Source organism: Sphaerodactylus townsendi, linkage group LG04, assembly GCF_021028975.2.
Source record: "Sphaerodactylus townsendi isolate TG3544 linkage group LG04, MPM_Stown_v2.3, whole genome shotgun sequence".
In the NCBI taxonomy this organism is placed as follows: domain Eukaryota; kingdom Metazoa; phylum Chordata; class Lepidosauria; order Squamata; family Sphaerodactylidae; genus Sphaerodactylus; species Sphaerodactylus townsendi.
In genome coordinates this window covers 49412514-49438628 of record NC_059428.1, presented here as the reverse complement: position 1 = coordinate 49438628, position 26115 = coordinate 49412514, and the positions used below count along the sequence as shown (strand labels likewise).

Below are 26115 nucleotides of genomic sequence, written 5' to 3'. Positions count from 1 at the left end.
TTTGGAAGGGAGACCACTAAAGATTGCGAGGTGTCACAGTGCAGAGGAAGGCAATGGCAAACCACCTCTGAATGTCTCTTGCCTTTAAAAACCAATGGGGATTTTTTTTGCTATAAGTTGGCTGCAACTTGATAGCACTTTCCACCACCATCACCACTTAAGTAAGGCACTTGCAAGAGGAAGTCACTGCCTCAATACCCCAGGAAAATATCAACTAAGGAGAGTTGTTTCAACCTCCAGAGTGCATCACACCTTTTGCCAGCCGATGACAATCCAGATCTGTAATAATCAAAGCTCTCTGAAGTCTTCTTTACAATGCAGTTCCCTGACAATTCAACAATAAACTAAAAAAGGCTATCAGCCAATAGCTGGCTTCCAGAGGTGTACCAGGGGAAAATGGCACCTGGGGGCAACACATGTTCTGGGCGTCCCTCCACCCCACTTACCTCTGTAAGCTTGGGAGGCCAGGGGGAAGGGGGGGAGCTCAGCGGCGGATGGCTCAGGTGGGTGCCTGCTGCCAGGGAGGCTGGGGGGTGGAGGTGGTGGCTAAGGTGGGCACTGAGTCAATGGTGGTTCAGGTGGGCGCGGCGGCGGCTTCTGGCTGTAAGATGGCCTCCCTGCTGACAGGGAGGCTAAGGAGGGCAGGAGCCAGCCTCAGGCACCTGCCTGAGACAGAGGCGTTCCTCCCATTGGGCAAAGTGGGCAGTTGCCCTGGGCGCAGCCCTGTGGGGGGGCGCAGGTTTGTTAGTGGGATTTTTTGTATTTTCAGTGTTTTTCCATTTTTGGCCTGCAGAGGGCGCAGTTTTTAGGCTAGCAGCACCAAAATTTCAGGGATGTTTTGGGAGACTCACCTGATGCTATCACCCAGGTTTGGTGAGGTTTGGTTCAGGGAGTCCAAAGTTATGGACTCCCAAAGGGGGTGCCCCATCCCCCATTGTTTCCAATGGGAGCTAATAGGAGATGAGGCTACACTTTTGAGGGTCCATAACTTTGGACCCCCTGAACCAAACTTCACCAAACCTGGGAGGCATCATAAGGAGAACCTTTTACTGATACCACCCAGGTTTTGTGAAGTTTGGTCCAGGGGGTCCAAAGCTATGGACTCCCAAAGGGGATGCCCCATCATCCATTGTTTCCAATGGGAACTAACAGCTAATAGGAGATGAGGCTACACCTTTGAAGGTCCATAACTTTGGACCCCCTGAACCAAACTTCACTAAACCTGGGTGGTATCATTAGGGGAGACTCCTAAAGATACCCTGAAAGTTTGGTGCTGCTAGCTTAGCAATAGCACCCCTGCCAGCAGGCACCTCCCAAATTTCCCCAGATTTTCCTTTTAAATCCCCCCGCCTTTGACATGGATTTAAAGGGAGAATCTGAGGTCCCCAGTTTAAACATTGAAAGGGATGCTGTTTCAGGGTGGGGGAGAATCAACCCCAAAATAGCATCACTTCCAATGTTGTTTAAACTGGGAACCCCAGATTCTCCCTTTAAGGTAGATTTAAAAGGAGAATCTGGGCTCCCTAGTTTAAACACCATTGAAAATGATGCTGTTTGGAGGTGGATTCCAGCATCACTTGTTTAAACTAGGGAGCCCAGATTCTCCTTTGAAACATTGAAAGTGATGCTGTTTCCCCCAATTGGGGGTACTGGATACAACACCATAAAATGTTTTCATAGCAGTAATAAAACATTTTGAAAGCATTTTGAAAATGTTTTCAAAAAATTATTTCTGCTGTGTGGCATGGCTTATTGCTGTGCTCAGATTTGTGAGTTGGGGCATGTTCTATAATGTGATGGTGACTTTGAAACAACCTGGTGTAAAAAATCATTACTTGGTCACGGTGGGGGAGGGTGGCTGCCCATGGGGGGCGCCGAACTTCAGTTTGCCTAGATACGCCACTGGGTGTAGCTACAAGGGGGGGGTGTGTGCGTTGCATTGGGCACGCGCCTGGGGGGGCATCAAACTCAGGTTTTGCCCAGGGCTCCAGTTTGCCTAGTTACGCCACTGGCCTGCGATGTTTGGTGTTGAGCTGTGGCCGCAGGCTGGCTCCTGTCAGAGAGCGGCCATAGCTCAGACACCCAAAGTCGGCTCCTGCCTTCCCAACCTCCCTGCTAACAGGGAGGCTAGCTCTCGGGCAGGAACCAGCCTGAGGCCAAGGCTCAGCAGCAGGCAGCTCAGGCTGGCACTAGGGCCACAGCTAGCCTCCCTGTCAGCAGGGAAGCTAGGGAGTGCAGGAGCCGGCATCAGGCGCCTGCCTGAGCCACTCGCCATTCACACACATAGAGAATGTTGGGAGGATTAAGGCAAAATCTGACTGGAGGCAGAAAAAGCATTCATATCACATTTCTTGAAAAGTAATTGAATAGCAGGTAGTTATGAATTGCTTCTCTTTGGTTGGTGTATTATTTATTTGGTAGAGAAGCACTAACAAAGCTAACTTTTCTAAAGAGTGTTAAATTGCCAGATTTAGAGTTACCACATTTTTGACCAGCTCTTAGTGCCCCTGTGCTTTTAAAAGCAACTTGGTCTGTCAGTATTAGCAAGGGATGGCTCCTCTCCATACCATGAATTAGTTTCACTCGCTAATTCCTCCTAAAAGCATCAAACCAGGAGGGTGGCATTATTTTCTGGCTAGCTGGCAACTCTGCAAGAACACACGGTTTAGCTCCTACAAAATATACCTGCAGAAATAAAGCCTACCTCAAGCTGTTCTCTTATTCTTTCCTAATAAAACAGTATTCAAAAGTGACTTCTGAGCCAGCAAGCACCACAAACCAAATAAAATAAAACTAGTGAGAGCAAGTAATTAAGCAGCAGGTCATCACAGAGAACTTCTTGTAATTGGAAGGTAATAGGTTAAATAAATAGCCTCTGGGGATGGATTATGTCTAATTAATCCTGGTTTATTTCCAACGGATTAAGAAAATTACTTTTAAAGTGCCTTTGAGAGCCACAATACTATAAAGATTAGCAGCCTACTGACAACTGAGATGCCGCCAAGTTCAGAGGCTTATAATGTTTTTATCCATGTCTTGGCAACTTCCAGATCAGACTATTGTAATTTACTCTCCACAGGACTGCTCTTGAAAAATGTATGCAATTAATTCAAAACACTGCTGTTCACATTTAAAACAAAATAAATACCTGCGCTCATACAACATTCATTTTATTACAATGACACAATATGTTAATATGTTTCAGTGAATTAATTAAGATCTTTAAGGATTTAAATAGTCTGGAATATGTTTTGTAAGATCCATCCCTTATCCACTGTTTATGACTGGCTAAAGTACTATGGGTCTATGGATGGCTTAATTTGGGGATTATTTACAGATCCACTTATGTTTGTGTGTGTTTTGGTAAACTTGTTTTGTGTAATGAAACCACTTTAATGTACTTTTGACATGTACATGTCTGCAAAAGGCGCAGCTCAAAACTGTCTCAAAAATGTGTATTGCGTAGGTTTGTATGGAGGTGCAAAACAATTGTGCTAAGCAGTCAGTCAGATTTTCCCCATAATTGTGTTCTTGTTTGGATAAATCTCTAACCCTGTTGCCAAAGCAACAATCCCAACAAAAAAACAGATAACATCACTCAATTTATTTGGAATAAAATCTGTGCCAGTTTTTCCTTGTGCAGAGATCTCTATTTCTTGCCATGAAGGCCTTCAAGCACACTGCATAATTTCTTGGCACTGCTAATTTTCTGCCAGTTATTAAATGGTCCAACAAATGTCAAATTTGTTTTTCTCTTGTACTTTGAATGTAACTAGAATCAAATGACAAAGCAGAAACAAACATCAGGGCCAGAAAAATATTTTCTTTTCAGAGGAAACATGCACTGTGAAAACACAGTGGGAATTTGGGAGGAGAGAATTAACTTTAAAAGTAATCACTCTCACTTTTTCTTGTGTGTCACCAAAAGGAATGTCAGACAACTGATTAAATAAACAAGTTGCCTGTAACAGTTGTTCTTCAAGTGGTCATCCATGAATTCACACTGAGGGGGTTTGAATCTGCTTAAAACGACAGTTTAGAAACTTCAAGAGCTATTACTTAGATGCACAGATCTCCTCTCAGAAACACAGCATGTACTACATATGCACAAGGGGCACAATTCATGCTGTCCTGCTCAGTTGATTCTAAAATGTAAGAATGATCTGCAGCAAATTAAAGGAAACTGTTACAGGGACGGTAGGTTGGTTGGTTGTGTGAATGCACAGATGACTACTTGAACAGCAATTCCAAGAACAGGAGACACTTTACAAGCATATTCATATCAGGGTAGCCAAATACTGTGCCAAGCAAAGTGGACCACTTTCTAAATAATCATCATGAGAGTCTCATGATTTGAGAAAGACAGACTTGGCTGTTTACGAATATTATTGTATGTTGGTAGCCTGACATTTCTAAAATCAAAATTTGTGAGACAAGATTTCTGTTTCCTCTTAATATCAGTTTCCAAAAATTTGAAACTACATTCCTTAAATATGAGTCCTGTGGCGCAGAGTGGTAAACTGCAGTACTATGGTCAAACCTCTGCTCACGATCTGAGTTTGATTCCAATGGAAGTAAGTTTCATGTTGACTCAGCCTTCTAGCCTTCCAAGATTGGTAAAATGAGTACCCAGTTTGCTGGGGGTAAAGTATCAATGACTGGGGAAGGCAAAGGCATCACTCCATGGGTCTGTAATTACCCCTTATTTACACCTTAACCGTTTAAATATGGTTGACTAATCGATGAAACCCGATACAATTCTTACATATTCAATAGGTTGGAGGGACACAATTGCAGTCACTGGACAACCACAGGAAGCAAGGTCTGTATAAAGGCCTTCTTCTAGCACACACTGGTTCATGGTTGTTTCCCCTGGGTAACACAGCAGCCAACTGAAAGAACCAACAAGAAAACATTACCTGTTACAGTATGATTTTATTATGTTTCCTCCCACTAAAATATGTACAGCAAAGGAATCTAAAGAAACACTGCACAATCAAACTGTTTGTGTTCACTGTTGCAATACCTTAGAGTGCACAGTGAAAATGTAAAGACAATAGCTTTGAGTTCAGTTTCTTCAAATCTCTCTGCAGAGCACTGTATCAACCAATTCACACGGCTCTCTGGCCTTAGGAAAAGCCTTCTGGAGGATGCAGTATACAGGGAGAGGCAGAAAATTCACATTGTGCAAGCAGTGTTTCATGCTGTTTTGGGTCCAGCCCAGTATGATACATACAGTGAATATTAATACATGTAGTCAAGAACAGGAGACCTACACAAGATTTATTTAACTTTATTTCTGTAACCCAGCACAAATTTCACTGCAAACGCTCACTTGCATCGCTCACGGTCATCTTCACCTTAAAACTAAGATATTTTTTTAAAAACTGACGGCAGTGAATATGGATTAAAAATAGTTTCCCAATCTGTTTAAAAGACAGCAATGAATAAATCAACCTACCATCCCCGCAGAACTTTAAAAGAACATGGTTTGAATGATGCAAAATCAGAAATTGCTGTTGTAATATCCATACACAGTCCTCGGAAATGTGTGTTACTGAAAGCTTTAAGCTACAAACAAGCAAAATAAATTATGTATAAACAGGAACTAATCAATGAATGTATATGTTATAACTGGTACAGAATCATACTGGTATATTTACATATTCTCAGTCTTTAAACAGCCAACAAAAAGGGATACATTAAAAAAAAGAAAGCGTAGATGCAAATAATCATGAATGAAGCAGAGTCTGTAGAAAGGCACTTTTGCCTCTTTCCCTTTATTCCCTTTCCTTTTCATGTCACTCTTAAAGCTTAAGGAACATTGAAGGATCCATGGAAACGTCACCATCCAAAACAAAGGCTCAAGGCCGGGAAGAAATTATTTCTGCTAATTCCACTAATTGCTAATCCTATTGTAATCTATTCTGCTTTTGGTTTGTCCAATTGTCTACATTCAGATACCATGAGAAAACAGAGTGTACAGACTTATTTGTAGTCAGTCTTCTACTGCACACCATCTGCAAAAAGAAGAAGGGTCCTACAGTTTCAGGAGAGGCAAGTTAAGAGGGAAGGAGCAACCAACAAAGAGCTTCTTTGAAAACTCTTCTCTGTCAGTTCTTTGGATCCAAGACATTGTATGAGCTGTCTCAAGCAATGCTGACAGCAATGATGATGACTGATATGCACTTGTTTGGTTGACGCACCAGTCTGCATAGTAATGGCTGCATTATTGCCTCTGACAACTGAGGCTTGAAGTTATATGTGCATTTAACAGCCCAATCCAGAAGGAGGGAACAGCTTTGGAGAGTGGCAGGTTTTGCACAGATGCATTTGCCTCCTCTGTTGGTGCAAGGGATACACCCACTGGTGGAGACTGTAAAGGTACTGGAGGCAGCCATCCTTCTGCTCTGTGGTGACAAAACCCACAAATTGGGGCTGTCACAGAGCTGCACTGCCAACCGATTGGATACCTATATAGAGAGGTGGTAGGTGGAGTTGAAATTAGTTGGCTTCCACCTGGGTTTGCAGGCAGGTATGCCACAGCCCAGAGTTCCAACTTACACTACCCTTTCGGGTAACAACTCCCCCTTAGTCCTATGGAGGGCTTTCCAGTGGAGGGATTTTCTTTTTGTATTTTCTGCTTCCCTGCACTGCTGGAAAGCTCTACGGAAACAGTGGGGCAGCAGGGCAGCAGAGCTGTCCCCAGCCACCCTGGGCTGACCAGGTCATAACCAAAAATAACTGTATCTGTAAAAGGAATTACCTGGCACCATAATTGCATGCTCCCTTGCCCCCTTGTCTGGCATACACAGGATGACTGACAACTTCTTTCATATTCAGTATAGAAGCTTCGGTTTATTATGACACCCAAGCGTCAACCCCTGAGCAAACTAGTGTTTGCCTTGCGGAAAAGACAACCTCCTCTTTGTTCAGATTCAGATGTTATGACAAATCTGACTGAATCCTTCTTAAACAGCAGAATACATAACAAAAAGCTAGTTTTGCACCCCACAAAAAGATCTGTTCATGATGTCTAAGACTTAGTAGACATGGGTGTGAACTGACTTTATTTTCAATGTATATGGCTACTAGCTTGAATGAAAAGTTGACAAATGTGGGAAATGCTTTCTGCAAGTCTTGAGCCAGTGGTATACACTAGGAACAGTTAGTAAACTGGAATATAAGTCATTCCCATACTGTAAAACAAAAGCAACCTGCAAGATTAAATCATCTTCCTGTGTACCCATTTAGGATGTGATCTTCTGCACTTAGAAGCCAACCAAATTATACTGAGGCAGAGTCTAAGAAGAAAACACTTTTTAATACTCTCATTTGTCAACCTGATTTACAGCACAAGAAGAAACGAACAATGTAAATATCAGCAACCTTTGACTTTAATATGGACCCAGACTTCAGATTTCACATGAACTATGGAGAAGAAGAATAACATGTGCATTTTAGGGGAGAATTTGATGCTAAAAATTACATTATTTTATAAGAACTTACCCAGTGAGGGGGTGCATGGTGTTCCAGAGGTTCCTGCAAATGAGAAGTTATATATGGAATACAAATCTTACACTTCAATTTTATCAGCTCATTAAAGCAGCTCAACTTATTATTTGTAATAATTAGCTGCCTTTTCAGCCAATTCAGGGTCCCCAAGGCAGCTAACATTAAAACATCAACATATTTCAGATATTAAAAAGCATTTAAAATACAAATAAACATGAATAACTATATAAAATATAAATGCATTAAAATATAAACACATAAAAACATATAAACAGAAACAGACTCATAAGAATTAGTGAAAGAATGCCAAACAAAACAAAACAAAACAACACAAGGTTTCTCCTGCTGGTAGAGCTACAACAGAGGGATACAGATGCATTTCTCTGTGGAGAGTTCTAAAGTTTTGTGCCATGATTGAAAAGGTCTTCATTTGTATTGCCATCTGCTAATGTGGTTTGGAACTAACTTACCTACTCCCTAACGATGACCTACTTACTCCCTTATGAACCCACCTGACCACTGTGCTCATCTTCTGAGGCCCTGCTTCACATGCCTTGGCTTTCTGATATCAGGAGGGCAGTGGGCAGGAAAGGGCCTTTTCAAGTCATTGCACTAAAATTCCCTCTTCAGGGAGTTTTGTCTGCTGTCTTCTAGGGTATAAATTTTGTGAAATAAAATAAAAACTATACATTTTAATCTATTCTCCTATTTAAAATGTCCTGACCTGGATAACCTGATATTGTCAAATCTTAACAGCTAAACATGGTCATTTTTGGTTAGTATATGGATGGGAGACCAACAAGTAATACCAGGGTTGCTATGCAGAGAAAGACAATGGCAAACCACCTCAAGTCTCTTGCCTTAAAAATTCTGTTGGCTGCAACTTGATGCCGAAAAAGTATTAGTAATAAGAACGCACTAAAACTTGCACTGGCCTTCTTCAATGTAATGGTATATTCACTGAAAACCCGTACCCCAGCATTTCAACACCACAGAAAAATACGAATAAATCTCAAAAAACAGGAAGCTTGGCTAGAAATCTTTGCTTGATCAAATTATTGATATTCCATTGTTTAGTTTTAATATGTTCTGACCAATGTGATTCATTTCAGTGGCTAATAGCTATTATTATAATATACATATATTACTACATTTTATCTTACAATATATAATTTCTGAACAGTTGAAATAACCTACCAATTTAATAGGACGGATTGACAGGATACTCTCATCATGTCCTCCCCAGTCAAAGAAACATTTATATTTTCCTTTCTCCAATATATACTGCTCTCCACAAAAGTACTTCTGCTGATAAGCAACCCATCTGGAAGTGACAAACAGGGGAAGATCTTAGGAATCAATATGCAAGATAGCTATTCAAATATATACAGTTAGTCACAAAATGCTCTATTTTTAAAACATCTTCATCTATTCAGGCAAAGTGGAAAGAAGCAGGCACTGAAAATGAGACTATGAGTCATTATCTAGCAGTGGACAGCTTGGCTATAAAAATGAATAAATGACAGCCTTATGCTGTAGCTTCTAGGTGACCTAATGTTTTGTTGGCATTATAATTGTTCCATATGCCTTAGGATGGCTACAAAGAGAAAACGGCTGACCTATTCCACTTGCTGGCTCTGTCAACTGTACAAGTCCCTTAAGAAGTTCTCCCGTGCCAAAAAGAGGATTCCTCTAGACGCTGAAACAGCAGCAATGGCAGCTGCCAGCACCAAAACAATATCAATTGTGTCAGATTTAGGAACCTATATCAGAATATGAAATTGAGCTCTTGTTCTCAAGCATGAAATTATATTCTGCCAAAAATTATGGGGACAATTATTTCACAAATATTTCAGTGTCATCTCTAAAGCAGTGATCATGCTGCCCCAATCTTACTCATTTTTTAATTTTACTGGAGAAACAAACAAAACCCATATAGTTATAGATTCAGGCATGTTAGCATTATAGCTAATGCACATATGCTAGAGTGCATGCACACTGAATGAATCCATAATTTGAATTACTCCACATTGGGTGCCTCAATGCTTAAATTCAAGAGGATAACCATTCTGTTGAATTAGGCTAGGAACTTTTATATTGAGTTGTTTAAAATTGTGACAACTCAGGTTTCATTAGATCAAAGATTCTTTTAGAGGTTCCTTGACACTCTGAGCAACTGAAAATGAAAAGAAATTCAATAGCAAAAAACAATTAGTAATGTCATAAACAAATGAGATTTGCCAAAGGAACCAGAAAAGCTAAGAATCATTCTAAAGCACTGTTTTAAATCACATTTGCCTTTCCACTTATTGTCAACAGAATACTAAGCAAAGCAGAATAAATGAAGAACAATCATTGCAAGCTAATTATATTTCACTGTACAAAGATCTCAAATAGAACTTACACTCCACTCTTGACATTAAGTGACCTTGTCTTGGGACCAAACCCAGCCTGATCCAAGTCAGGTATTTCTTGATTTACTATCTTCAACTGACTTCCATTGTCCTCATCCATTTCAAAAAGTGTGACTTCTGATGCCATAAAGTCCTACAATTCAAAACTAGAATTTAGGGAATATTTGAAACGATGCTATCTAATTTTACATAGCAATTATGAAATCATGATTTAGTGGAGTTCTACAATTAAATAGACATTTTGAGATGACTCTACTTGGAATATGTGTGGTTCCTTTTATAAAATTCTCAAGACAATTTTGACCCACCTCTTGGCCTATAGTTTTAGTTCAGGTGATCCTCCAAGACAGATTGTCAAGGACCATGAATAAGTTTCATTCTTTTTATCTTTCACATTTCTATCAAGTCTTTTGTCCATGGAGTACAGAGAAACACACTTGCTTCTTCCCACTTGGATATTTCCTATTTTTATACTCACAACAGTCCTTTAGTGCATGTTAGGCTGAGTGTTTCTGACAGCCATGAAGCTGAATGACTTTGGATCAGAATGGGTATGTGAACTATCATCTCCCCAGTCCTAGACGAACCTTCTAATCACTATCCTCACTCCAGTTCCGCTTTCTGATTCACTACTCTCTTGTAGCATGGTTTTTACTTTTAGTTTGCCATTTAGTAGAAACTGGAGTTTGTCATAATATCTGAATTGGCAACTATGGTTTGTGCTTGTCTTCCAAAACCAGACTGACTGAAGTGGTTTCCAACACGGGCTCAGAGAGAAATACTAACTATAATACTACTGCAGAGCATACTATGGTTTGCAATTAAATAGCAGTTGAAAGAGAAACTGTGCACAAGATAGGAGCAGGCACTTTGTGGCTCACTTTTACTGCTATACACCATAATCTGCGGAATCATCTGAACTGAAGCACCAGTACTTTGAGTTGGGTGTAGATTCAAATCAGCTCTTTCTCGTAAAACGATGACTGACAAACCTATCCAAACAAGCAGGTTTTTTTTTTTTAGCAGAGCAGAGCAAACCAGTTAATATGAGAATAGTTATATTCCTGGATGGTGAAATCTAGATAGCGCTGGTTCTTTCCATGTGGAATACAACTCCTTAATACTTTAAGATGTCACTTTTATTTTTTGTCATTAGTATCTTTACATAAAAACTTCATTTGCTCTGTCCTATAACATTACATTATATGTGAAGTTGAGTTTAATTATCTACAAAGATCGTGTCTGTTAAGTTGCAGACATCAAACAACTCATCTGCCAGTAGTTCAACTGATATTACAGATCTGTGCACAAATAAGTAAGGACAGGATTACAACATTTTTTTTTATTTTTTGAAGTAGATTGCATTAACAGTCCTCTATCACTTGCACTTAATACACCCCTCAGAGAAAGCCTTAAGGTTGGTTATGTTCAGGCTATAAGCAATCCTTCCATGCTTTGTAATAAAAATTGGTATATCACCCTGTCTATACAGTGCTAATAATTATTTTCTTTCAGGAGTATGCTATGCATTAGACTCTTTTTGCCTGAGGTAGCTGCTAACTCTGCAGCCAGGGCATTCAGAAATTCATTTCTAGAGAAGGGACTTCCCTTTTCTGCTGACAACAGACTCATACAGTTCCACTTTAATTCCTATGAAATGTTTAATGCATCAAAATATAGACAAATATGAAGTTGATATCTGATCTGGATGAGATGAAGGTGATCTGGATGAAAAAGCAGACTTCGGCATGAGTATCAGGAACTCCTAATACAGATAAGGCATACATGTTTCCTATTGATATTGCATTACTTTCAGGAGGGCGCCCCTTGAATGCATTTTCACTACATTCTAATGCTGCTGGAAATGCATGCAGGGCAAAGAGAAGCAGGGCGGAGGCAGTTTACATCAGGAGAATATTGGGGAGGACTAACACTCCCCCTTCCCACCCTAGTCTGAACGGGGCCCCTCTGCTATTAGCACGTTAGATGACAGCAGGAACCAGTCAAGAAGTCTGACCTTGAGTGACGTTTCAGTTCTCAAAATCTTTTTTGAAAATATTTAAGACACTATCAAAGCAAATAATTAATTAAAAACAAGATTTCCTAGAAGGGAGAGTATGGAAAATTTACTATGGAACCTATCCCTCCCCATCCCCACCTTGTCTTAAAGCAAAAATCCTTTTGTAGACAATTTTCAAGTTTCACATGAGGGGGAAAAATCTGCCATGTACCCCTCATCTGGAAGTTGCATAAAGTAAATCTAAGCTCCTGTGTACCTATCAATTTCCATAAATGCTTTAATCAGATATGCACTGAAGGAGTGGCATTGTGATTGCCATGATGAAGAAATGCAAGATTTTTCAGGACCTGCTTGGCAATTTGCAGAGCAAAAGAATATATTTTGACTTTTTACTACTGGTACTTCTCAGGAAAGGAACAAGATATTACTGGAAAATTCCATTCCAGTAATTCCTGTTAAATGTCCTGTTAAATGTCATTTTAGCCAAAGGAAAAGGAACAATTTCAATGATAAAGCAGGCAAATCAACTAGCAGAACAATTGTCAGAGAAGGATAGAGCTACAGACATGGGGGGGAGGGGGGCGACTGGTTAGAAAATCAGCACAGAATTCAAAAGAAAGATCTGGTCGCAATGGAGCAAGTGGAGTATGTATACTTGGAATATGCATACCACTTGCTCCACTGCTACCAGATCCTCTGATGATGCCAGTCACAGATGCAGGCAAACTGTAAGGAAAAATACTACTGGAACATGGCCATACAACCCAGAAAATCCACAATATCCTAGTGATTCTGGCTGTGAAAGCCTTTGACAATAAATTCAAAAGCAAACTTGCTGATGCACTTAGGAGGTAAGAAGATCCAAGTCCTAACGGAAAAAGAAAACAAATTGGACCAAGTAGCAGCAATCAAATATTTGGAAATAAACCTAACTGGCTAAAATAATACATTATTTAAATACAACAACAAAGTGGCATGGATGGAAATTCAAGAAGAAATGCAAAGATGGATTAAATTGAAACTTTAATGGTCAAGAAGAATCACTATCATCAAAATGAATATTTTACCAAAGCTGAAGTTTGTATTTCAAACGTTACCAATTCATATACAAGAACATTTTGGAAGAATGGCAAAAAAAGAGAGAAATAAATTTGTTTGGAAGGGCAAAAAGTCAGGAATCAGATGCAAAGAAATAGTAATGCAGACAAAGTAGTACTTACTGCTTGAAGAAATCGAAAAGATAGGAGGACTTTGCTAACTCCATCCCAAGACTGCCAATCATCATATTCTCCCTCCTCTAACAGGTACTGCTGGCCCTTATAGCGTTCTTTCTCATAAGCAACCCATCTACAGCAGTCACAAAAAGAAAAAAGTGATGAACTGTCTTTGCAATAGTTGACGATGAATGATAGAACTATACTAAAAGTGATTCACAGTGACATTAGCACAGCAGATTGGAGCAGCATTTTACCTGCATTAACGTAAGCAGTTCAAACTAGCATGGCATTTATCTAGAGTGACATGGGTTTTTACAGCATAGACCTTTTCTTTTACATTTCAAACGATTTTCATTAGATAGGCTTCAGAACACATATCACACAAATCCACTGTGTGTGTATGTTTGCTAAGTGCCGTCAAGTTGTTTCTGACTCATGAAGATCCAATGAAACAATATCCTCCAAAATGTCTTATTGTCAACAGCTTTGCTCAAGTCTTGCAAAGACAATCCATTTGCAAAGTTTTGCAAAGGCAATCCATTTCATGCTGGGTCTTCCTCTTTTCCCGCTGCCTTTAACTATTCCTAGCATTATTGTCTTTTCCAGTGAGTCTTGTCTTCTTACAATGTGATGGTATGATAGCAGCAGTTTAGACATTTTAGCTTCAAGGACATTTCAGGGTTGATTTAATCAAGAACCCACTTGTTTGTCCATCAAAATTTTATAAAGAAAATATGCTCTTTACTAGCACTTGATTCAGGATTGTTCTCATTATTCATTATTCCCAGAGGAACATACAAACATTCTCAAAGAGATGCAGGCAGCTACAATGGCAAATTACAGTTGGTTGCAAAAGCAGAAATCATTCATTTGCTGTCGATATGTCATGGGGAAAGTGAAATTATAGACCAGTTAGGTTAACATATCCCATCATAAATTGGCAGAAAATGTTATTACAACTAGAATTGTTTAATGCATATTTAAAGCCATTCGCAGCCTTGAACCTGCATTTCTAAGAGACGGTCTCTCCCTGTATTGCCCCGTTAGGCCCCTCTGCTCATTGGAAGTGGACCTACTGGTAATCCCTGGCCCCAAAGTGATCCGGCTGGCCTCTACTAGGGCCAGGGCTTTTACAGCCCTGGCCCCTACTTGGTGGAACAGGCTCCCAGGTGAGACCAGGCCCCTGTGGGACATACAAAGTTTCTGTAGGGCCTGCAAAATGGACCTGGTCTGCCAGGCATTTGGCCAGCTGCGGTAATATTGGAAATTCGGTATAAAACCTCCTGTGGGCGCAAGAAAGGGGGAGGGGAGGAACCTTCTGATGTCATCTATACATTATGGATCTTTTAATTTTTGTGGGGGTTGATTGTTTTAATTGATTTTAATGTTTTAAAGTTATGTATTTTGTTGTGAACCGCCCTGAACCCCTCGGGGGAGGGCGATATATAAATTGAAATAAATAAATAAATAAATAGAAAAACTAATCTTGCTCAAAAGAAATCAGCATGGCTTCTGTAAAGGAAAGCCCTACTTCAGGAGAATTCTTTGAATTCTTTCAGGTTGTCAACAAGAATGTGGATAGGGATAGGCCATTTATATAGATTAGCTTTCCATGTGCAGGGGGCACATAAGCAAGACATTTGCTGTTACATTTGAACCAAGTCATTGTACTAATTGAAGGCATTTGGATAAACTAAACACTTCATAACGTTCCTTGGCATCATGTCTCTGTCCCTGGAGAAAAGCCGCACCGTCCTGCTAGCCTCCTTTTGTTCTTGGATGTCAGTTTCTAAACTTGGAATGGAATGACATCTTGGCAGCTTGTGTGTTCAATCTTTACTCTGGGATGTACACACCATTATGAGTGGGACTCTGATCCCAGAATAGGATCTTTCCTCCTTCCTTCTCCTGCGGCATACCACAGTGTCCCTCTTCAAATGCTGCCTGTGGCATCAGTGATTCCACAGGAAAAGTTAAGAGAGACATTATGAAGTTATGGATAAGAAATAATATCCCCTTCTCTGCAAGAAGATGTGTTGTTCTTCCAGACTAAATAATGATCTGTCTTTGCTAACCACAGGGGGTTCAAATATTTCCCTCTTAAGTCAAGAGACTAATCAAGTCAGAATTTGAGTCTCCAAGTAATTAAATCTCCTATGTTTCTTTTTCCCCATTCTGACCAACGATGTGCAAAATGTAAAACATTTCCCCCCTTAAATTCAGTTACAAAGAAACTTATGCAGTCAAAGTAACATTAAAAGTTATGAAACTGTCCCTTTTAATTTAAAGACATTGTGGCAACTTATTATTAGTAAACAAATTCTGCCAGGATTAATATGTGATCAAGAATGGATTTCATTGTTTTAAATTAGTTCAGTGATAAAAAGTATTGAAAAATAAAGAAAAGTACCAATGTTTTTAAAATCTGGGGTTTACTACAACATTCAGTCAACAATGACATTAAGAATGAGGGTTCTCCCCAACCCATGTAAGCCTAATTTTTACAGAGGCCGGAATGAGGAGGGGATACTGCAAGAAGGTTAACAGGAAATATACATAATTGTTCTTGTTCTGGGTAGACAGAGGATGAGGCATAGTTAAGGATGAGCTAATTGGAAGATGTTTAGCTGTATCTGTAGACTGTTAGACTACTTGAAGAGATCTTTGATTACCACCCCTCAATAGAAAGCAAATGGGTGTTGATATCAGTATTCAAAAAAAATAAATTGCTAGTTCTTTTTGTTAGCTGTTTTACAGGGCATAGGTAGTCCATAGCAGGGAAGCTGCAGTTTCCAGCACAATTAGAATAATCAACTGCATGAGGGCTCTTAAACAGGTGGTAGACCTGAAAGTGTTCTCAGTTTAAAATTGGAAATACAATCATACTTACACTCCTCCAATGACACACATTGATCCAATTCCTTGGAAACCATCAGCATCTCTGAATAGTGCTGGAACGTAATCAATATTTTCAGAAAACTCTTTACACCATCCTTCAAAGTGTGGTTTCTCATAAATCAACATCTGCAGAATGTGAGATAGTTGGTCTTTTGAAATATATTTCTAGCGTTTGGACCTGCTTCTTGAATAGCTTGGGAGAGGTTTCTTTTTAAACTTCTCTTCTTTTTAACTTCATCTCTGTCACTCCACCTGGATGTATGTAGTAAGTGATTTGGTTTCTACTACTAGATTAGAGGCCCTCAGTAGCCTTAGTTGATCTGCAGAGAGCTTATGATAGGAGGCCCTTTTTTGGGGTAGGAGATCCAATTGAAGTATTAGTGATCCATTCCAAAATGGAACTGTGCAGTTAGAGTTAAATGATGGTCAGTATGTTTTGTTGTCATGCATTTTCCTGACGTTTGAGGGACAAAATTAAGAGAAGGACATGAGGGGAGAAGGGGGGTTGTTTTGGAAGTAACACTTCCCATTTCGTTTCCCTTTGATAATTTTGTGAAGTAAACGGAAAGAGGAAAGGGCAGATAGTTTTGTTTTCAAAACTGTTTTCCAAAGTTTTCAAGAGGCTGGTGCTTTCTTTAAACTGCTTTTAGTTCCATCCTTAAATATAGGTTAAAAACAGATGGCAAAACTAGATTATTAAAACTCTAGTCTAAGCATAAATTTACTTTTCACTATACAAGATGACTAGGGTTTTATTGTCCTTTTAAAGATCATGTTCTTTCTCTCATAAGATACAAGGAAACAGCACATCTAATAGCTTGTTTAAGTGCTTTGTTATCGCACTCTCTTCAGAAACAGATGTTTTGCCTACTTGAATTGTTTTTAAAGTGCAATTCAAGAAGGTAAATGTGTTGGCTGAACTTGAAAAAGGGAAAGTTGAACATGGTGAAAACTCCCAACAAAAAAGTTTACACATTTTGAGAAGCCCTGTATTAGGCGATAACAATTTAAAACCCATATCTACAACAGGTGTAACAGAGAAGCAGAAACATATACTTAACTATACGATTTTGTTATGACAAAGTTTGTATTATTCATCAAAAACACCAGCTTCCTGAAGGATGAGAGCTGGAGCCCATGTTGTAGACCACTAAGGTACTGATGCAAAAAAATAAGAGCAAAATACCAACTACATTGCAACTGAAAATGCATAATGGTAGCCACCAAGGAGGGGGTCTAAAGATTCTCATTGTAATGTACAAAATTCACATGGTTAGTATGCCTACATGTTACAGTCAGTGGTGGGATTCAGCAGGTTCGCACCACTTCAGCAGAACCGGTTGTTAAAATGGTGCTTGTAAACAACCAGTTGTTAAATTATTTGAATTCCACCACCAGAAGCAGTTGTTACATTATTTGAATCCCACCACTGGTTACAGTCACTTATGGGGAACAAATTTGTGGATCATCTTCTCCTCTGATAATTATGGGAAACTTTGGGTCAGTGGGCTTGTTCATATGGGGCTTTTCTAGTGGTTCTGGTACCACACTGCTTTCAGTGGTTCTGGTACCACACTGCCCCTGATTTTTACATGCTTTTTTGTGCCTTTAGTTTTGGTTTCTCCCCCTCCCCACTGCCACATTTTTTTTCTGGTTCAAGACCACTTTTATCCTAATCTTTTTTTTTAGTCACTTGCATAATGTTTCTGTCAGTTTTTTTGTTCCAGCAACTCTCACCTACTCTAGCCCACTTTTCAATGATTGGATTACCATCATTGTTAAGCCCTCCCTCTCCTTCCCCTGCCTTGCAGGTGAGTGCTTTTGTTTTTGATTTTTTTAAAAAAATACATCCATGGTATTCAGAGGCAAAGCGAGGGGAAACTGTGCCCGGGGCGCACACGTGCCCTGCCGCAGCGTTGCCTGCCCCCTTGACAGCCTAGCCACACCTCCGCTGCTGCTCCACCCGGGGCGTCGCCCCATGGACACTACTCCATTGATAGTATCAATTTAAGCGTGTTTAAAAAATAAAAAATGGTGGTACTATGATGCCACTGATGATTCCAGGATCCTCCCTTGAAAATCCTAATTTAAGGCATGTTTGGAATAAAATAAACGGACTCCACGACTTTGAAAATGCAGAGAGAGGACAAACGTGTGGAAGAGCCATACCTAAACCAATTCCAATGTTTGAAAAGTGAGTAGAGCAATGGGGAAAAGCCTAGCAAGAGACACACATTAAATGTGCAGACATTGTAACGGTTGGGCGGGTTCTTAAGAGCCCTTCAGGTAAGTTGGTCCCAAACCATATAGAGCTTTGAAAAAAAAAGTGTTGGATTTCATAAACAGCTCCATCCTAAGCAGATTTATACCCATCTAATGAAGTCAATGGGCTTAGAAGGGTATAAGTCTACATAAGATGGGACTGTTAATGTTTCTAATGCAGGAAAAAATGTAAGAATTCATAAGATTTGCTACATTAATTAAAAAATGCTTCAAAGTACTTCAAAGTACTTTGTACTTCAAAGTACAAGCAATATTGTACTTCAAAGATTACAAGCAATATTAATTTCCTGTTAATAAGTTCTGTACTTACCACAACATTCATAGGCATCTGTACTTTTAGGCCACCCTAACGTATAACACAAAATAAAAAATTAAGATGTAAAATCTGTTTCTATGCTATTAATACTAACAAGACAAAGGAGCTTATAGTAGACTATAGAAGGAATAGCTTAGAAATTCAGCCCTTGGTTATAAATGGGGATTGAGTAGAGCGGGTGGCCAGCTTTAAGTTCCTGGGTGTTATGATTAAAGAGGACTTGACCTGGGGCGTTCAGACTGCCGTGGTAGTTAAGAAGGTCCAGCAGAGACTGTACTATCTGAGACTTTTAAGGAAACAACAATTGAATGAAAAACTGCTGGTGACTTTTTCCACTGTGCTATAGAGTGTTCTAACATACTGCATCTGAGCATGGTTTGCCGGTTTGCCAGTTGCACAGTGGCAGGCGCTCCAAAGGGTGATCACTACTGTCCAGAGAATTGACTGCTCTCTCTCCTCTTTGGAAGAACTTTATAATTCCCGCTGCCTAAAGAAAGTTCAGAATATTCTGAAGGACCCGTCTCATCCAGCATACTCTCTTTTTGAAATGTTACCATCTGGCAGAAGATATAGGATTATAAAAACAGGGACAAATAGGCTTGGAGACAACTTCTATCCTTACTGTGGCTATGCTGAACTCCATGGTTTAGTGCTGGTGTGGTTGGGGCTGTGTAGTGATGGTTGGAAGAAGAGGAATGTGAGGATGGGGTGTGAGGTCTGAAATAGTGTGCATCGGGGAATGCTTGTCATTTTCATTGTGCATGCACAATGACAATAAACGGTTGTTGTTATTGTTGTTGTTATTATTATTGAATAGAATTTTTACTTCCTCACCATTTTCAATGGATAAAGAGATTTTACATCAGCTGCTGAACATTCACATAGATCATGATTTTCTTCCAAAACCATCACCTCTCCTTTGTAATCTGCTTCTGAATAGGCAAGCCATCTATTAGAGTGAAAAGAAAATGGCTTATTAACTCATTTAACACAATGTTAACTAATGTTACTTTGCTCAAGACAAACCGGCTGGACCAGCCCAAAGGAGCACCTACTACAGCATTTTATTTCTAGCACAGGCCATTCAGATGTCTCTGGAAAGTTCAGATGCAGGGTATAGGGAAGATGATCCTCCCTTGGTATTCCCAGTATGCCACATTTGAAGGTATGCTTCTGCATAACATGGAAGTTCCATTTACCCATTATGACTAACATTATTGACCTAGCTTGATTAAGAGCATTATTAAATTATGTGGAGACCTCTGTGTGTGTGTGTGAAATCCCATCTTTTTCTCTTCTTCCTTCCTTCCTGGTTCTCTCTCTGTCTTTTCACCACTGCTTTTTTTAAAAAGCAAAAATAACAAAGTGGTTGTACACTGAAAAGTATTACATTTATTTTGCTTCAACTTCACTTCTACGAATAGTTAACAATAGCTGATTGGTGACTTACTTGTTCTATCATTTCACTGACTCAGATAAAAACAAGTGTGGACCCACAAGGACTTCCCAGTAGCCCCCATATCCTTTCCCCTGCTTCCTTCTCTCCCCCATCCCCCATACTTCTTATCTGCCTCCCTCTTCAGTTGAATTTATTATTTTTACTTCACTTATAGCTTACCTTTTCCCCAATGAAGATCTAAATCAGAGTGCATCATTCTTGTCTCTATTTTATTCTTACAACTTAGCTATGAGGTACACTAGGCTGGAAGCATGTGAAAGGCTCAAGGTCATCGAGTGAGGTTCTGCAGCAGTGTGGGGATTTAAACCTGGGTCTCCTAGCTCAGTAATGGCGAACCTATGGCACGGGTGCCAGAGGTGGCACTCCGAGCCCTCTCTGTGGGCCCGCGCACAGAGGGTTTGTCATGTGGGGGGGGGTGGAAAATCACCCACAGACACACACATCTAGGCTGGCCTGCGTCACTGAGCATGACGGGCGTGTACCACGGTGAGCAGGGAGGACTCGGCTGGTGGGCCTGGTGCCTGTGCTCCGAGTGGCTGCTGTCGGTGGGGGGGCGGGGGCGCAGAGGAGGCAGAGATACTAGAGAGGCACAGAGTGGTGCGCATGGGACTTGCTGGAGGCTAGAGCAGGCTGGCTCCTGCTCAAGCCGGTGGGGCGGAGGAAGAGGGAAACAACCGGTTTTTCCTAAACGAAAACCTCAGCATTCAGGTTAAATTGCTGGGTTGGCACTTTGCGATAAATAAGTGGCATTTGGGTTGCAATTTGGGCACTCGGTCTCAAAAAGGTTTGCCATCACTGTCCTAGCTCCTAACAATACCACGTTGGCTTGTGTGCAGTAGCTTTGCTTGAACGTAGTGAGCAGCTGGGCCTGTTAGTGATTGATGGCAGCCTGGCGCCATAAGTTTTCCATCAAAGGCCAAAACAATTCTGGAAAGGACCCTACCCCTTACTTATGCCTTTTATTGATAAAAGCAAAGTCTTGAAGGCTGGCAATACTGTTGTGGTTATTTAGCAACTCTCACAATGGCTACTGTAGAAGGCATTAATTTCCTAAAGGTGCCGCTTCTATTGTTTTGGAGGTTAACCCTCTGTTTTTCTAAGGTGTCAAACTTCTATGCAAATCTAGGAATTTTCTCAGGTTTGTAGAAAGCCCTATCTTGTCTGTTTATGCCTTCAGTCTCTAGATTTAAGTATCTACCGATTTGACCATGTTAAGAATTAGATACATGGATGTATAAGATAAAACTGGTACTCACACTCCTGCTTTCACAAGAAGAGTAGGACTTTTGACTTCCAGTTCTCCTAAATTAGCAACTGCATTTTGAATACAGACTGGAGAATTATCTTTGCCAGTTTGTGGATAGAGCTCAATCTCAGGAACACTACAATTCTGCAAAGTTAATCAGACAGTACACTTATCCTAAGTGTACACTTTTGTATTAGGATAGTATTTATATATTTACATCTCTCCACACATAGTTGTATAGAATCATCTAAGTGGCTAGCACTATCAGATAAAACAGCAAAAAGGAACATTAATAAAAACATCAACATAACTTCAAAGTTACAAATTTTCCACAAACCCCCCATAGAGGCTGATTTTGCACACCAAAATTGCCCCTCTGTTGGCACAGAGTTTCGCACAGCCACTGGTGCTGCAGTGTGACTGCCACGTTTCTGCCTCAGAGCTGCCCCGTGCCAATGGCTTTGCTCCGTGAATTTCCTGAACCACAACATTTGAGGTCCTTTTGAAATGCCCCTTTGTTGATCTGGAGGCTTTCACCAGCGTGCAAAACTCCTCTGTAGCATAAACAGGGCTAGTTTTCCTGCTTGCCGCTCTGGCCCACTCCACCAATGGACAGGCGATGAGAAGCGGCGCCCTCCCCCCTTGCAGTGAAAAAAAAAGGAGGGAGAAACTTTGGGTTATATAAAGGAGGGAGAAACCTTGGGCAGAAAAGCAGCATGTGCAGGCGACACAAACGGGAGGATGGCGATCTCATCACACATGCAAGGATTTTGGATTTACATTTTAGATGGAGAGGTGTGGAGGACGGCGATACCAGCACATATGCAAGGATTTTAGATGAGGCGGGGAGAGGGTGCTGATTCTCAGCACCTGTTTTGTATTCAGAGTTATGTAAAACTAAAATAGTGAAAATGAGTGGGGGAATGGGTCAAGATTCAGCCAATCTGAATGCAGGAAATGGAGGCTGCCCACGCATGCATGAAAGAGACTACAAAAGCCTTTGGGGAGGGCGGTATATGAATATAATAAATAAATAAATAATAAATAAAAGAGCTTGCGGTGCTTAAGCGGTGCTTAACGAAAAGCCCCGGGTTTGTGGGAACCATTCAAGCGAAGGAAAGAGCTGGGCAGCAGTAGGGAGCTACATGCAGGGTGAGAAGCCCCACAGCAAGTTCACTCTCCGGCTCAGCCACAGAGCATTTAGTAAGTGCAAAATCAGCCAGAGTCATCAGAACAACATAAAATTGTTTGGTCTTTGTTATTACATTGAATACTTATAGTTACAGCTCTCTTCCTGCAGTGTATTCTCCTTAACTCACACTAGGTCTCATGAGCTGTATCTTTACCATCTCTTAATATTCTCTTTCTCATTCTCAAAAAGAAATCTCAAATAGTGATATATGTTCTATTGGCTTTAACTCAGAGCACTCAAATCTCAAAGTATGTTACTTGATAGACTTGTATATTTTAAAGAACTAGCACAAGGTGATTGTTAAGAGAATAAAATACATATCTAAGGAAATTAAGTAGGGCAGCAAAGAGCTGGTGTGGGCAGGACCAAAGGAGAATTCATGTGGTGCAAAAAAACAGAAGCAAGTAGTATTTACTGAAAGACTAAGAAAAATATCTCACACTTCAGGTCTTAAACACAGTATGGTTTTCCAATGGCTGGAAAAATGTAGGATATGAAACAAGAGGCGATCAATAAAAGCATGTTGGGGAGGAGGTAGGGGACAGGAAAAACCATTATGGACATTGCAACTAGTTCCTGTCTTTCATAATTAACTATAAAATACTCACCTTTACTATTTGTCTGATTGAACCAACTGTGAATTTTTGTTGATGATTCTCAGTGTGAGTATTCCAGATACCATCCAGTAACTTCTCTCCTTCTTCCAGAACAAAGTTCTGACCATGAAATTGTGGTTTTTCATACAACATCCAGCTATATCAATAAAATAAAGGAATGTACCCATTTTATCCAACAGTTGCTAACATACTAGTAGAAAATTATTATATTCTTTCATGCTAAAAAGTGTTTCATTTTCTTCTTATATCTAAATTTGTTTGCTCTTTCGCACTGAAACACAAGTATAAATTGTGCACTAATGGTAATTAGGCTTTTATGAGTTGTTTGAAATCCTCTAGTTTCCGGAGATGGTGGGAAATACATATATTAGGATATGCAAAGCTTTCTAATAACTGGCTTCTGTGTGGATGATAAAAACAGCTACCCAAAGACATGGCAGGAGTAGCTACCTACCTGGGGAACTCCCTAGGTATGCAGAAAAAAGTGTAGATTTGTAAATCAAAGAGAAAAAGGAAAAACCCTTCAAAAATGGCACCAGGATTGAAACTACTCCACTCATACTGAGAGCAGGTGAGAGTTAGTTGAAGGAAAAGGAAACACGTGGGAGGATCCTGTGCAAGCCCTCATGAGCCTGGACAATCCTGAAGAGGGAGATTTACAGGATTTCCAAATGCCTTCTCTCAGATCTCCACTTTTCAACATATATACTACAATGCTAATCTTTATGATTGGGAGGAGGAAAAGCACTCAGTGTCAAAAGTCTTTACATTTTTTAAAAAGTTAAGCATAGCATAAGACTGGGAAGGGGTGTTCATCCTAAATTATGTCATAAGCATCATTCAAAAAATGCCTGTGATGCTCATGCAATCATATTCCACACAACACTCCAGTGGATTGTTAGATGGAGAAAGACTGCTTCAATAAATTATTTTAGGGTACAGGGAAAATGCAATTTCTTTATCAATACACATGACTATTGTGGATAAGTTTTGGACAACCCCCTCCCAATACCCGTGTTACAGAATATTTGTTGTACACTGAAATTGATAACTTGGAAAACCCATTAATGAAACTGAAGGACAAATTTTACTTGCCCCGAAGTGTTCATATGTTATTATCATATGTCTGAGATAAAAGGAATGGTCATATGCAAGCTTTCAGAAATGTATCAGTCTTCTGCTACTTTAGACTAAAGGTATTTTATTAGAAGAACAATCCCCCCCCACTTTTGTATAACGCTCTAATATTTTTCAACTGTACTAAAACAGATCTCTTAGTAAGGAACATGTCAGGCTTATGGTGCAAATGAAAAGTATGCATTTCGTACCATCCTCTAACAACTCTGACCAATGCTTCTTTTGAAAACATCCAGGCTGTAGTATCTAGTTCATCATGGTAAATTTCATGCTTATTTTCGCGGTCTTTAAGGTCACAAATAACCATCTGAAATAAAATGAAATACTTTTAAGGAAAGACCTACACATTCTGAGTCTATTCTTAATGAAAAAGTATTATTCAGACCATTTACACAAGTCCCACTGGTTTTAATCAGCAAGAATGGTATTTGCTCCCTTAAACTACTCAGTATCTAACGTAAGGTTTCACCAGGCTTGTGCATGCCCTTTATTTTTTATTTATGATGAGATTTATAAGCCGCCTCACCCCCAAAAGGCTCAAGGCGGCTCACAGAATGGCTGCACATTCAACGACAAGCAACAGAACATATCAATTACAAGAGTGCAGCTTAATTCATTAAAACTTAACTTTAAACTTTAAAACTTAAAACAGTTTCAATTACCTATCAGTTAAAACATCATTTTTCAAAGTTAATTATCAGGTAGTGTTGGTGGGCACACCCCTTCCAAGAACAATCCTCAGGGAACTACGATTTATCGCATTAGGAACATTTGTATGTTCTGATAGGAAGCAACCCAAACAAGTCAAACAGCCTGCACTTGGACTTTTTTTAGCTCAAGAAAATGGTGTGGGGAAAATTATGCCCCTTTAAACACAAATTTAGTCCTAACCACCTGGAAATTAAGTCTTGATACACACTTTCAGTAAGACCCATAGATGTCAACTTCAGCAAATTGGGTCAACAACACAGTTGGATAAAAGTTGTTAAGGAATAACATTCATTTAATTTTATTCCTTACTCAACAAGTTTGTTAAAACATTTCCCAATAACCTGTAAATATTCTTTACAAAACAATCAATATCTCTTATTCCGCAGTCAGTTAAAGAATGACTCACTTTTCCTGGTCTTGGATTGCACCTAAGTTTCTCTCTGTCAATGGGACACTGAAATTTAAGAGTGGAAGAACATTATTTCACCACAATTATGAACTAACAAAAGATACAGAAAAGGTTTTGTCATCTGACACTTGCAAGGACAACTGTTGCCAGTTAATAAAATATTCCAGATATTCCAGGTTATTGCTGTCCCACCGCTACCCAGAGGAAACTGGAGAAACCAAACCCTAATACACAGAAACACCATGGTGATAACTCCCACATCAGATGGCAAACTTTCCCCTGAGTCATACAGCTATCTCACACAGTAGGGAGACAAGCTGCCTCAAGACCCATCAGCAGAGCTGGCTCCTCTTCTGACAGCTTGAGCCAGGCTGAGGGGGAAGGAGGCACCCAAGACTAGCATCAGTTAACAGTGTTAGCTATCAGAAGTCCAGGAATGGCCAGAAGCATCAGCTGACTGGATGGCACGCAGGATTGGTTTATAAGTACACCAAAAGACACAGAGGTATTTTGGTTGGGGGAAGGGAAAGATGTTTGCACCCTATGCTGATCAACTCAGTGTACTGGATAACCAAATACTGCATAACAAAGCTCTGCCTGTATTTTTAAATGAGCATTTCCTTATTCCAATATTTACCAAACTCTTAGGGAAAGGAAGCATTATATCAGGGAGGGACATAC

The 26115-nt window shown here is 40.0% G+C and overlaps 1 protein-coding gene across 1 annotated transcript in view; it reads right to left on the bottom strand.

The window, feature by feature from the left end:
* Nucleotides 1-26115, bottom strand: part of CRYBG3 (crystallin beta-gamma domain containing 3) — a 71606-nt gene that overhangs the window by 7704 nt on the left and 37787 nt on the right. The window contains exons 5-17 of the mRNA XM_048492761.1: nt 25432-25479; nt 24506-24621; nt 23169-23313; nt 21379-21512; nt 19498-19612; nt 18658-18693; nt 16057-16190; nt 13170-13296; nt 9920-10062; nt 8713-8839; nt 7510-7542; nt 5462-5571; nt 4766-4892 (exon numbers count right to left, since the gene is read on the bottom strand). Coding sequence (XP_048348718.1) covers nt 4766-4892; nt 5462-5571; nt 7510-7542; nt 8713-8839; nt 9920-10062; nt 13170-13296; nt 16057-16190; nt 18658-18693; nt 19498-19612; nt 21379-21512; nt 23169-23313; nt 24506-24621; nt 25432-25479 — 1395 coding nt within the window. The remainder of the gene's footprint in view (nt 1-4765; nt 4893-5461; nt 5572-7509; nt 7543-8712; nt 8840-9919; nt 10063-13169; nt 13297-16056; nt 16191-18657; nt 18694-19497; nt 19613-21378; nt 21513-23168; nt 23314-24505; nt 24622-25431; nt 25480-26115) is intronic.